Consider the following 14,625-nt stretch of genomic DNA (forward strand, 5'->3'; position numbering starts at 1 on the left):
CTAAACGTATGCACGTATGCACCAACTGGCACCTATTCATTCAGCATATAACAGATGTGATTTTTTTTAAAAAAAAAATGGTCACCATTGTGAAGGGCCATTTTATAGGGCTAACTCCCTATATACAGGATTGCAGGAACTGAGCTGCACATCTTGATTCCTAATGCAACTTTGGGAATTGCAATCACAGTCCCAAGTACCAGAAACAATGATCAGCTGCATCTCTCTTGCTGGATCAAGACACAAGCATATTAAGTTGGGCTGCAGGGGAGCTGGGAGTTGGGCAGCAGGCAACTCATTAGATCCCAATCTATTTTTCATATAATGCTATTTAAACTAAGGTTACCAGACACTTTTCAACTTCAGTGGATTTTGTATGGAGACTGGTTTGTAAATCTGGGACTGTCCCCGGGAAACAGGGACGTCTGGTAACCTTAATTGAAACTCACTCACCAACCCCATTTTTAGTATTGTATTTTTTAAAAAATTACAAACCTACAACTAATTTTCTTAAATACATCATGTATCATTTAATATTATTTTCCCATGTCTTAACAAAGTTTCTAAGGTTAATATTCCTTCCACACCACTTTGTTCAGCAGCTTAGGTAAATATATATATGGAAAAGGCAGAAAGTGATATGAGACCAAGCTTTGCTTTTTGTTGACTGAGGAAGGCTATAAACATATGCATATTGTCATTGTTTTGAGTGAAACTTCCTTTAAATGTGTTTCCTTTCCAACAAGAGTATGTGAAATGTGACCTCTTATCCATTTGCATGTGTCTCTGACAGTCATGTGACTAGGTTTTACGTCAAACTGTCAATTATGATAAGAGACACAATGCGAACAGCCTAAGCGTCGATAACTTGTTTCCTAAATCTATTAAAGCTTTGTTGGAGAAAAATCTCTAGTGCCTTTTCAGTCTTTGCCTGACAATATTAAGTCCGTAGACAGTGTCTGCAATTATGGTTTCAGCTTCCTTGTATATGATTTGAATAAAGAAGATTTATTCCACTATTAATGGAATCATGTAAAAGCCAAAAGATGTGTCTTGAGCTAAAACTTCCTGCTGGAATGGCTGCTGTGAAATGCCAATCTCGCGTGTGAGATTTGTAGTTTTCTTTAACTACCTACATCTCACATTGTTGGGTTGGTACAAAGGGGGGGGGCAAGCCTGCCTAAAGGTAATTCTATGTACCCCATATATATCTACAAACTCAGAGTCCAAGCACTGGTAAAAGCCTATACCTAATGTTATGTAGTGCTATGGTATTAAGAATGTATCAGTAACTGGTCCAACACCAGCACATAGAAAACTAACATTTTAAATATGATAAATAACTTCTCTTCTGCTTTCACTTCCCCAGCTTTTTAATTAGGTATATTGTCTCTGTAAAATCGACCTGCCCATAAGAAATTAGAATTATAACATTTAGGTCGTGAAAATGCACTTGCCTTGGTGGAAAGGTGATCTATTACAAAGCTTTTTAAAACTTTAATAAATATTTAAGTTTCACGTCATTTCCTGGCCCATACTAGTGAAAAGTTTTTTGTTTTGTTTTTAAAAAAGCAGTTGATAAATCAGGGGGAAATACGATTCCAGTTTCTTTTTTACAAACTAATAAAAATTTAAAATCCTGGCTATAACTCCAGCCAATGGTATGAGTTGGAAAAGAGCCTGTTCATTAGCAAAAGTTTCACTTCAGATCATTAAAAGTTCAGCCCCCGACCCCAGAACTCTTTCTGCAATGATCTGTCTGCTGCGAAACCTTTTCTACCTTTGTAGGAGATTCTGAGATAAGCTCCGAGGTATAAATCTTTATTTACAACAAGTTGACAACAAGTCATGTTGAGCTCAACCATTGCCCTACACCAGGGGTGGCCAACTCCCAAGACACTGCAATCTACTCACGGAGTTAAAAGCTGGCAGTGATCTACCCCCTTTTCGGGGGTTCAGGTGTCAAAGTTGTTGAGCTTTTTTTAGGAAGGAATGCCCTGTCCCTGTTTTTGGTGGGTTCAGGTCAAAGTTGGACGTGCCTGCCCTACACAAACTGAAAGTGTACCATAGAACCGCCCTTCCTGTTTGGTGCCCACCAATTGTTGTTAGACTGCAACTATCATCTCAGAGCAATGGTGATGTTGGCTGGGGCTGATGGGACTTGCAGTGAAGACTTCAGGAGCGTGCCCATTTGAGGAAGGCTGCCTTAGGAAAGCTAAGAAAAAGCAGACAAGGTATCTGCCAGTCATCTCATTATGGAACCCTTTGCAGCTTCTATAGAACCAGAAGCTCCTTGATGCATTACTCTTTGATTAACCACATCAAGGTCTGGTGGCAAAACTAAGAACTAAGAATCTTTGCTCTTTAACCATGAACAAAGAAGAAAACAAAGTGAAGGAAATGAATCCAGAGTGATCCATTGATTACCAATATTAACAATTTCATCTGCGCCACAATTGACTCAAAGTGGTCGTCTACATTATTTAGTTTAAAAAGTATTTACATACAGCCCTCTCACAAAACACCAGGGCAGTGTATAGCAATTTCTAATTATTATTATTTTTTTTAAAATGGTTAAAAGCAATGCACAGCAATTACTGAAATGGACTCTTAATCTGAAGGTTGTGGGTTTGAGCCCCACGTTGGAAAACAAATTCCTGCATGGCAGGGGGTTTGACTAGACAGCCCTCAAGGTCCCTTCCAACTCTACAATTCTATGACTGGCTACTCAATAAATAAATTAAAAAATCAGCAGCTGCATAGGCCTAACAGCATTAAAAAAAAAATCTCTGTTTAATTTTTTTTTTAAAGATTTATTATGCTATTGTTGCTTTAGCATGGAAATATTTAGCAATTTAAAGTAGCTAGGAGTCAATGTGTGACCACCACAGAAAAAGGAATGGTGAGATTTATGATTCCTAATAATAACCCTGAATTTGCAGCTATCCGCATATTAAGTTACACGTTTAATAACACGCATCTCATAGTGTCCTGGTCTGTAAATTAAAATCTATATGTCATATTGCTTCCCCATGCACATGAGCTCTGAAAATTATATTTATAATGCTCCCATCGATGGAAACATTCCAGCAACTTTCAGTAATAAATTGCTTCATTGGAAATTCCACCAAACTATTTTTTTTTTTTTGAAGAGACTATTTTTAAGGAGAATCATCAACTATACAAGCAGCCTAAATTTATGGTCATTACTACAATTTATATAGGCTATGTTACGTTACTTAATAATAAAAAAGCACTCAAGAATAAACGTCAATACCTCTCATAACCTGAGAGAATAAATCTCTCCAATGGCTCCTCCTGTGAAACACAGAATGTACCTGTGACAATATTTATTCCTAAGGGGTCAAAGTATATTAAAAGGAATGGTGAATGTTTAAAACACCTCTCTGGAACTAAAACCATTGGCTTTCTAATTTAGAATTTCTCTCAACTAATATAAAATGATTGATTGCCTTTATTTCATGTACCCCTTGATTTTTCTTTTCATTCATCATGGCCTACTTTAAACCAAATGCATTTAGGACCTGCCACAGGAAAAGTGGTCTCTTTTAAATTGTTGTAAAGTAATGAAAGGACATAGTAAATCAATCTTATTTCTGCCTTACCAAAGCATAACCTTTACTCTGTCCAAGTAATTTAGGCAATTTCTGCATGTGTGCTTCGCCTTGCCCCATCACACACAAGACAATAACATTATATGCATTGTCATTTCCGAGACATTTTTAGGAGTAAGAGCCATATATCAAATAAGTACAGTCATACCTCGGAAGCTGAACGGAATCCGTTCTAGAAGTCCGTTCAACTTCCAAAACGTTTGGAAACCAAGCCGTGGCTTCTAATTGGATGCAGGAAGCTCCTGCAGCCAATCAGAAGCTGCATTAGATGTCTGGGTTCCAAAGAAATTTCGCAAACCAGAACCCACTCCTGGGTTTGCAGCGTTTGGGAGCCAAAACGTTCGACTCGCAAGGCGTTCAGGATCCAAGATACGACTGCAGTTGGAAATCCTATTTTTTTAATATGCCTCATAAGCTTTCTAATTGTAGCATTTTATTTCTACAAAGCAGCCACAAATGTAACCTATTTCCTAATTAAGTGTCTTTAAGAACCCAAGAATTACCATACTTTTCCGTGTATAAGACCAGGTTTTGTTTTTTACTTTAAAATAAGGTTAAAGATCTGGGTGCAGCTTAGACACGGATAGTGCATATGCCCATTTTCTAAATTTGGGGTCCCCAAAAGTAGGGGGTATCTTATAGACAGAAAAATACGTTGTTTTCGTGGATTAGACCATGGTCCTTTCACTTGTTGCATTTAGGAGTGTTCAACCTGAAACTCGCAAAGAAGTCAGGATAGCCAAGGTCATTCTCTTTCACAGGTGCTTGCCATGGGTGTGTGACATCATGCGCCGGGCGGAGGCTGAGCACGGAGCCCAGGGCAGCAATTTCAATTGCCGGCAGCTCCTCCTCTCTTGCGCTCAGGAGGAGCCGGCCACTGAACTCAGCCCCTTAACAATGAGATGGCCCAGACCCCTCCCAGCAGATTTTTTTTTTTGGGGGGGGGGAGAAGATACCTCAGCTCCATAGAATTGGCATCCTTGTTCCCCATAGTTTGTTGACAGCCTCTAGTACTCAGTACTAAACTGCTTCTGAACAGCAGCTCTTGACAGACCTGTCATCCATGCATTTGTTTATATAGTCACTGAGTTTGTAACCATTATCATATACTGGGGCAAAATGTTGTACACAAAAGTACACCTAAACATATAATTAATTACAGAATGGGGGGAGGGGGAGGAAATGGCAAAATACCTTTTCACTATTTTTTTTTGGTACCTCACATCTCCTCTCCAGCTGCAGTTACATTTAAATAATAATAAAAAGAAAATATTCCAAGCTCTCATTCTACACAATGAAGACACATATTTGGGATTGCAGGGGGCTATTGCCCCAGTTCACATACTTACCTGATGATCCTTCTGTGGGGCCCCTCCACCTATATGCACCTAATGTGATGTGACCAGTTTCCTACATAAAACCTCTAATCTGCACATTTAAAAGGTAAAGGTACCCCTGCCCGTACGGGCCAGTCTTGACAGACTCTGGGGTTGTGCGCCCATCACACTTAAGAGGCCAGGGGCCAGCGCTGTCCGGAGACACTTCCGGGTCACGTGGCCAGCGTGACATTGCTGCTCTGGCGAGCCAGAGCCGCACACGGAAACACCGTTTACCTTCCCGCTGGTAAGCGGTCCCTATTTATCTACTTGCACCCGGAGGTGCTTTCGAACTGCTAGGTTGGCAGGCGCTGGGACCGAGCAGCAGGAGCGCACCCCGCCGCAGGGATTCGAACCGCCGACCTTTCGATCGGCAAGTCCTAGGCGCTGAGGCTTTAACCCACAGCGCCACCTGCGTCCCTAATCTGCACATTTATCCCACCTTAAAGAGATGGTAAAAATCAGACCATTGCGCATATGGCATTCCAAGTGGCATGTTCATGTCACAAGCTATTTTAGGAGCCTGATGGAAGGTAAAACAGGGAGCCTATTCCTGTACTGTGCAAATACATGACTGCCTGGGTCTATAATCTATACAGTGGAACTTTGGTTCTCAAACTTAATCCATTCTGGTAGTCCGTTTGACTCCTGAAACCATTGGAAAAACCAAGGCACGGCTTCCGATTGGCTGCAGAAGCTTTCTGCATTCAATCAGAAGCCGTGGAAGCTGTGTTGGATGTTCAGGTTCTGAAAAACATTCGCAAACCGGAACACTTACTTCCGGGTTTGCGGCATTTGGGAGCCAATTTGTTCGGAAGCCAAGCCGTTCGGGAACCAAGGTACCACTGTAATCGGCTTTTTCAACTCTCAACAAGTTCATACCCCTTAAAGAGTAATACTTTATGAAACTCTCCAGCTCTTTCTCCTCTCTTTACCTTACAGGAATATATTTCTGCATGAACAAGATACAGACACATTTATAGCATTTTCTTAATGTCTTGATATTGGATCGTATCTCGTTGTGTGCCTCTACCAGTGGAATTCTTTTTTATCGGGCAAAATTTCACTTGAGTGGAAGGGGGTGGGATACTATTTTTGTTAATACCGCATGCCCTCTGCAACCTCCTGCTGAACCCCAAAATCTGCACTGGAGAGCTGGGGTACTTTTGAAACAGCTGGCTCTGCAATTTGCATTTACAAAAGCGTGATATGCAACAATCACACACATCACACATACACACCCTTTCTGTTCATGAAAGCCAACAAAAGTAATGCTTGGTCAAAGAGCCGTCCACTGATAGAGGGACACAGTCGTATACAACCCAATCTATCAAAAAGACAATTTTTTAAAATAAATAAATAAATAAATCAGAAAACAAACATGGAGGTTGTAGCATGAGGACTGCCAATCTGTGACGAGCTTATTTGCATATATTGTTAATATTGCTAGAGGAATGTGGAATCATTTTGCTCCCTTTCTTAATAGATGAAAGGGCAAAACAGTCCTAACGAGGGACTGGGACATATTGGAGCGCTGCCAGCTTGTGCCACATAGGGTGCAAAATTGGGGGGGGGTTCTTCTTCAGTTTTGCTGCGCCATCCAGAAGCTGGTGCAGCAAAGCGAGCCCAAATGGTCTCCGAAGAACTAACTGACTCAAGACCCAGAAGATACATACATGGCTGCCCCTACTAACATTCTGTTTGAGGGGGCCTTATGCTTCATTCTGCCAGCATGAACTCTGGTGCTGGTAGCAAGCAAAATCTCTAATCCTCTCAAGCAGCAAAGATCAGGGCTTTGGACTGCAGCCTAACATAGCTTAAAGAAAGTCAATACTGCAGTTCCATGAGATTTCTTAAATCCAGTGTAGGAAAGAGTGTGTGTTTTTTTTGTTTAGAAAGGAAAGTATGTACTTAAAATCAAGTGACTGCATACGGGTCGAATTATAAGCATAATATCAGAAACTTTAAATAGTTGGTTTGAAATAACCAATCATTATTTGGTATTTTCTCTTTGCAGATGTTTTCAGTGAAGTCTCACTGGTAAAGAACAAGAAAGCCTTTGTTGTGCATCAGCTATTTTGAGTGAAGTTTCACTGAATTCTGCATAAGGTAATGTATAACACCACTCGGGCCTCGGTGGTTAAGGTGCAATTTCCAGATGCAGCAGTCTAACTATATCACCATACAGAGAATATATGCATAGGCAACATTAGGCTTCAGAACTGTGTAAGTTGTACAAACAGCCTCTTGCACCATCATGAAGCACATTTTAATTCTGACACTTCAGAATTTAGTTTTCTTCTATGCCTAACTAGCAGTATGGCAGTATTGCATGCCCCTACTATTAATTGATGGTGGGTTGGGTTGTTTTATTAGCCACTATTAATCTCAGCTGTCATTTTGGACGAACAATTTATTTTCATTAAATTTACAGCATCAATGAGGTGTGAAATCTAAAATGCTACTTGAAATGTAAATGATGTAAAAGAAATTGGAACAAAAAGGAGCTTGCGTCACAGTAAAATCAACAATACACTCCGAATGTATTAATCTAGGAATGATGATGTTCTGCAATTGAAATTTATTGTATTGCTATTCTTTCGGAATTGTAAATGTATACGTTCAAATATCAAACGATATCAAATAGCTGGAGAATCAACTATTGTATTGCTTAATCCTACTTAATTCTGACTAGTAGTACTGCTTTTTCACAGAGGCATTCATATATATTCAACTTCCAGCAGTTTAGAAATAACGTAACTGAAAGATTCACCGTGGAAAAGCCTTTACAGAACCCTATGGAAGCATCTTGTAGCTATCCAAATATTGAAATACAAATAGGTTTTGTTTAAGGGTACTCATCCTGTTCTAGTTTTAAGGTCAATGGAAACATGGATTCAGGGACTTATTGCAAATACTCTTCTTTTTACTGTTTATACCTATGTGAAACTTGCCCACCTGTTGTTGGTGTAGAAAAGAAGGGTCTCTTGGACTTAGTCCCACATATCGATTGGCTTGGGATGTGCCTGAGGCTGTGTAGGCTGATTAAGGAAGAACAAAACAGATTGATGAAGATAGACACCTATCAATTTCTACCCTGTATAATTTAAACACGAGAAATTCAGAGTTACGAAGAACGAATTTGACTAAGGGATAGAGTTTTATAACACCTATGGACTTCAATGGAATCTGAATGAAGGCAGGGCCACCTTCCTTGCCAGTGACAATTTCTCTACATGATACAAGTTGTGTGTTTTTTTACCAGCTCACTTTAAGGGATTTGCAGCCAGATGCTCATTCAATGCAGTCATTTAAACAACAAAATTCAGAGACTAACAATTTGCTACAGTAGAATGAGGTTTATTCGTAGTACCACTCAGATTTAGAACATAACCGAGCTAAGGCCAGTGCTATTTTTCCTAGAAAAAGAGGGAATGTCTCCCTTGTTCTCTTAGAATGGCAATAGCTCCCACCTGAGAGGTGCCGGAACTGAGTTGAATTCCAGCTGATTAAAAGCCCTGGCTAAGGCTATTTTTTAAAATGAGGCATAAAATGTGTTCCCCCCCCCCCTTTTCTAAAGGGAGATCTACGAATCCCTTTTCTGTAAGTCAATATAAGCAGCATCTACTTATTAAACGAATACTGTATTTAAAATGTTCATGCTTTGTACACTGGAAAACTGTGGAGCAAATGTATTTAGTGTAAGTTCTAGAAAACTGACCTATAGTGTAGAAGCTCCTAAAACATTTTTCCCCATGTGTGTGGTTAATGGAATGGTTCACCTTTCCCCTGTAGGTTACCTTTTGAATTGAAAATAGTTGTGTATTGACTGAAAGTCATTAACTTCTGATTGTGTCAAAAGAAGTGGGTTGTTTTACTCTGACTGCTAGTTTGAAAATATCTACATTACCTGAATCAATTTCATAGTAAGGTGATCTTAACTTCCTACTGCCAATGGCATAAAGAGCAAATAGATAAGCACTAAAGGATCGATTTAAATGGTATTATATTTCTATATAAAACAAACAAACAAATGGCATCTTATCTATTTTCTTTTAAAAGAACATTTTACTGAATAACCACCATAAAAATGGATTACATGTTTACATGTAAAGTGATATTTCTATGAAGGAGGAACATGTGTTATTCCATATAATTTCAGCAAAAGTAATTTTTACTTGTGAAATGCTGTGTAAAGCCATTTAAATCAGCTTTGGTACGCACTGATCAGGATAAAGATATATAACTAGGAATAGGTAACAGCACTGTGAATTATCTTAATGTCACATTTTGGTGACACTTTTATCTTTTGGCCAATTCTAATTCATTAGAAATAAAACTGAAAGCATCTCTTTGGGAAGTATTAGAGATCAGCCAATCTCAGATGCATAGAAGAAATTCCTCCATTGTGCGTATTATTCTATGTAGTTTAAAACAAGGCTTAAATAGAAGTGGTCAAACCTTTTACATTTTTTTCCTGGTGAAATGTTAAGATTAAAGAACCATCTATTCACAGCAAGTACTACATTTTAGATATGTAAAACTCCTTTAATATTTAATGTTGAAATAAAGGCAATTTTCATGCACAAATGGAATCCATTTGTGCATACCTTTGCTCTTTATGCACAAAGGGAATGTTGCTAACACAATGTTCACCATGTGTTAATCATATCCTTTCTCAAAGACCTAAAGTAGGATCCTCAAAGAAATGCACCTGCGATGTGTGTGTGATGGGTTCCCTTGCGTCCTTAAACACCATTTAAGCTTTTAATATTTCGTGGATGCTTAACTAGTGCCATATTGCTTGGAAGGCACATGAGATATGATGAAACAACTAATACTCAGAGTCAAATCTGAAGCTCTAGTTTCATTCCATTCTTAAGGGTAGAATAAGAATAGATCGTTAAAAACATCTTTACTGTTCAGGAATTGTGCACACTTAAGAAATCAGAAGAGATTACAACACTATTAATTGCCGTATTTTTCCATGTATAAGACGTTCCCATGTATAAGACACCCCCTATTTTTGGGGACTCCAAATTAAGAAAACACCCCTTAGCACTACTCGTGTATAAGACGAGCCCCAATTTTAACCCTAATTTTTGGGTAAAAAAACCTAGTCTTATACACTGAAAATACGGTAATTCATTAATTAGTAGGTAATGACTTCTGCTTCTGCTAACGGTGCAATCCAATGAAAGTGCACTCAAAAGCCCTGCTGAGTTCAATGGGATTTAATACCAGGTACATTTTATTTTATTTTTTTTTATTGAATTTATATGCCTCCCTACACCCGGGGGTCTCGTGTATATACAGGATTATAGCCTCCATTATTTTATACTCTGCTCTATCTTGATGTGGGCAGATGAAATGGACATTATACAAAAGGGCAGCAGTCTAGATTTATCTAAGCTAATAGAAATTTTGCTACTGTCCTAACATCGTATGTAGATGGAACCATACGTGTTTAACTATATGTGGGATGTTAACATTTAAGAATTTTTTATTTGAAACCAGTATCTAGGTAAAGAAGTCACTTGTCATTACATGATTGCAACAATACTTTACAGTTAGTTAGAGGGTATGTATGTGTCTGTCTGTGTGGTGTTTTTATTACAGCTGCAATGTTGAATTTCAGACTAATGTGGAGGTTAATGTCGAACCATGATATGTTAGAACAGTAACATGGAAACTGCCAAGATGCACTTTGAGGTAGTGGGGACTTCATGTGACATCCATAATGTAATAATGCATGGCTTGGCCTGTGTGCAAAATTCCCATGCCACTAACCACACATTCCTGGCGGACACTGGTGCCTGGAACATTTAATTCAACGGGCACAACCTAACTTAATTGCAGCAACTGGGTGGCTACCACGGCATATAGAAGAAGTTCCCAGGACTCTCCTTGTGGCTGCTGTATTCCTGAGAAGTGGCTCTAACAGTCGATACGCCCTGCATGTCTATGTCTGCAATTCCATTGAAGGCTATAGGGTAATTATATGGGCTTGTATTCAACTAATTCACTACACGTGCGGAACTTCTACTCACCTCACTTTCGCGCACGCCCTCCAACATCTGCTCCAGAGGTTTGGGAGAACCCCCAGAGCAACTGGAGGGGGGTGCATGAGGAGGGAAGGTTCCACTGCACATGTGAAAGTTGTTCCGTGTGTGCAATTGTGTAGCTGGATACAACCCACGGTACTCAACATAGTGAATTAGCAAATGCAAAACTTTCAAACTCTCGTTAAATATAGTTAACCCACACAGATTTTTCAGTACCAGTTCTAATGAATTAAAATGCTTAGGTTAATTGAGGATCATGTGTCTGATTAAGTATGTTTTGGATGAAAGCTCACTTGGGAGGAATCAGATGAATCTCTTTTTTTCCTGTCTGTCTCGCTCCCTTTTTGGATTCCAGGTGTTGGCAAATTTTAAAAGCTTCCAATCCGAGTATGCTTCTCAATGTCACAAGAATGTCCATCTTTAAATTAATAATCAAGCTTTCATTCTCTCCTGGCAATTGATGCTCGGATTAATTTGATTTCCTGCCCTGAGATTGTGATTGCCGTGTCACAAATGTCATACAGTAACTTGAGTTATTATAACTGTACGGAGGAAATGTCTTGTCAATGTCCTTTATTATCAGACTTTGAGCATCTGCCTGGTCAAATAGCAGGAAAAGGCACCTATATTGGCCTTAACTTGAAATGGTTTTGATTGATTGATTTTTGATGGACAGCGTTTGTTTCCTAGAAAAATACTTACTGGTTGCTGTAGGTGAAGATGCCTCACCTTCAGTGGATGTAATGATGGGTTTAGTGTCTGTCATGGTCAGGGTCACAGGCCGCACCGTACTGTGATGGGGAGAGGGTGCCAAAACTGGAGTAAAATGGCCAGGCATTTTCCCTACTACTTGACCACTGCTGTTAGGCTACAAAACAAAACCAGAAGAACGCCTTGTGAAATATACATGTAATGCTCAAGAGAGCGATCTACTTTAGGGATTTCCAGAACCCCGATGCTGTCGTGTGTCACTTTGGTATCTATATCCAGCGCCAAGGGCCTTCTGGTGGTTCCCTCCCTGAGAAAAGCTAGGTTACAGGGAACCAGGCAGAAGGGCCTTCTCGGTGGTGGCGCCCGCCCTGTGGAACGCCCTCCCATCAGATGTCAAGGAAATAAACAACTACCTGACTTTTAGAAGACATCTGAAGGCAGTCCTGTTCAGGGAAGTTTTTTATGTTTGATTGTGCTTTAAATTCTGTTGGGGTATAAGCAATAGTAATTATTCTTATTCTTATTCTTATTCTTATTCTTATCTCTGAAGATTTAGGGATTTGTGATCCTCAGGAAGGTAATATTTCCAAGAGCCTATTTACCTTATAGGAAACTCACTAGTGAAGGCCATTATTCTATCTGACTGAAGTGCTACTAATGTTGTTATTTTATTATTATTATTATTATTATTATTATTATTATTATTATTATTATTATTAAAAAACAGTACAAATTGAGGTCCAGAGGTGGCAACACAAGAACAGGGCCTTCTCTATCGTGGCTCCCCGTTTGTGGAATGCTTTCCCCAGGGATGTTCGCTTGGTCCCTTCATTATATATTTTTGGGCGACAGGTAGAAATGTTCCAGACTTTTGGCTGATTAATATTCTTCAGCCTTTTAAATGTGTCTGTGAGAAGGGAGGGTTATTGTCCCCCACCCCCGTTTTGCTTTACTTATGTACTTGTTTTTATCCTGTATTTTATTCTGTGAACTGCCCTGAAATCTTAAGCTGAAGAACAGTATATGAATCTAAATAAACAAATATTTTCCCCTGTTATACTTCATGCCTGGATAATTCTAAAGGGTTTAAGGAGGCCACACATATTTATTTATTTATTTGTTTATTTATTTATCTAGCATGGGGTGGTGGGCATCACAAAGAATTCCCTTAATATGTATCTTAGACATTCCCCCAAAATGCCTTTAACAATGTATTTGAAATTAAACAGTGCAGATTATGAGTTTAATAATTCCTCGCACCCTTTTTATTCAGATCACGGCAAGTGATCCTGAGTAAGTATCAAATATTACCTATGTTTAGATATGCAACGGCAATAGTAAAATTCTAGATGTGCTTCCAGACTCCCACTATTTTGGAGTAGGATTCAGTCAAACGTTGGCAAATTCAGATGATGCAATTTGGGTTGATTGGGAAGCCTTGCGCAATAAATCTACTCTCTCCCCCCCCCCCGCCAAAAAAAAAAAAAAGATTTAACTTTTTGCAATAAGGGAAGTGGCAGGAAAATGCACTCAAAACGGTGGGATAACATTTGCCTTAACACAACATAATCTAACTTGTCTGAAAACATAACAGAATGAGTGCTCATTAAAGAGACAACTTTCATCTGATCTCCCTGAAAACAAATCAGGATGAATGCTCAATATGCAGGTTGTCTAGAAGTGCCCTCTAGATTAACTAAACATAAATTCATTAAGTGGAAAAGAAAACAGGTCTGAAACTAAAATTGGTCTGATAACTAGATAGTGGTTGGAAGGTGGAAATCAGCATGCTTATTTTGCCTTGTAGCAAACAGCCGAAACAATTCAGATATAAAATGAACACACTGCTTCCTCTGCCCTCCAACTTCTTTTCACTTTTCTGGTAATCAGACCAATTTCATAACTGATTGCTTCAGCTATTTGCATCAAAAGGTTACTGAAATATAATTGTAAAATGCCTAAAACCTAGATAGCTCACTGGAAAATGCACTAACTAATCAAGTTGCGTTCAGGAAGCAGAAAAGTGGCTTGATCAAGAACTGTACATAATGACTGGACATGACACAGGAACCAGATACGAGCAAACATAATCCTGATGGGAAGAAGTCGCTGCAGAAAACCTAAGCCCATTTCTGCTACCAGCTGGAAGAGAGATCATTTATAAATAAACACATGCACACATGTGTGAGTGCGCACATACACAGAATTTCATGCACACAGTTTAACTGTCTTCTTTTTATTGGACACAACAACAGACTATTTGCAAGTCACATTTAAGCTTTCTCCACGATAGGAGTAGCCCCACAGTTCATGCTGTTGGTTATAAACATCCAGTTTCTCTTTATTTGCTATGGGTTGCCATCTAAACATTTCCCCCCAACAAAGCACTTAGAAAACAAAACCGAATCCAAATTACAAGAAGAAGAAGAAGAAGAAGAAGAAGAAGTTGCAATGCATACTAATATTTTACTGCTAAATTTGCTGAGACAAATACTCCACACCCCAGGCCCACAATCTAGAGAGGGCTGGGGGGGGCTGAGGGCCCCCCAAAATTATCAAGGAGGGGACCAAGCCCCCTCAAAATTCCCCGGCAGACATACATGTACACTGTGGGGTGTTCTCACGTCATATGTGCATGGCACAAGCATGTCGTGGGGCATGCTGACATCCCATGGCCACGCCCCTCTCAATTGCAGTGGCAAGGTGTCACACTTGCGATACCCTTAAATTAGAAAATGCCTTCTACTGCGTTGGACCACTGATCTATCTAGTTTAGTACTGGAAAGCAGCAGCTGTCCAGGATTTCAGGCATAAGATATTTCTAGAGGTGACTTCTGC

General features: G+C 39.4%; 1 protein-coding gene across 12 annotated transcripts in view; it reads right to left on the minus strand.

The window, feature by feature from the left end:
* NFIB (nuclear factor I B) overlaps positions 1 to 14,625 on the minus strand; it is a 278,673-nt gene that overhangs the window by 21,104 nt on the left and 242,944 nt on the right. For 4 of the 12 annotated variants that reach the window (XM_081894293.1, XM_081894285.1, XM_081894290.1 and 1 more), the window contains exons 9-10: positions 11,779 to 11,944; positions 7,970 to 8,052 (exon numbers count right to left, since the gene is read on the minus strand). The exons of 3 other annotated variants lie outside the window; for them this stretch is intronic. In XM_081894293.1, the coding sequence (XP_081750419.1) occupies positions 7,970 to 8,052; positions 11,779 to 11,944 (249 nt within the window). The remainder of the gene's footprint in view (positions 1 to 7,969; positions 8,053 to 11,778; positions 11,945 to 14,625) is intronic. 5 more of the 12 variants (XM_081894294.1, XM_081894289.1, XM_081894291.1 and 2 more) reach the window with 2 other exon arrangements.

This window comes from Podarcis melisellensis (assembly GCF_964234715.1).
Source record: "Podarcis melisellensis genome assembly, chromosome: 17".
NCBI lineage: Eukaryota > Metazoa > Chordata > Lepidosauria > Squamata > Lacertidae > Podarcis > Podarcis melisellensis.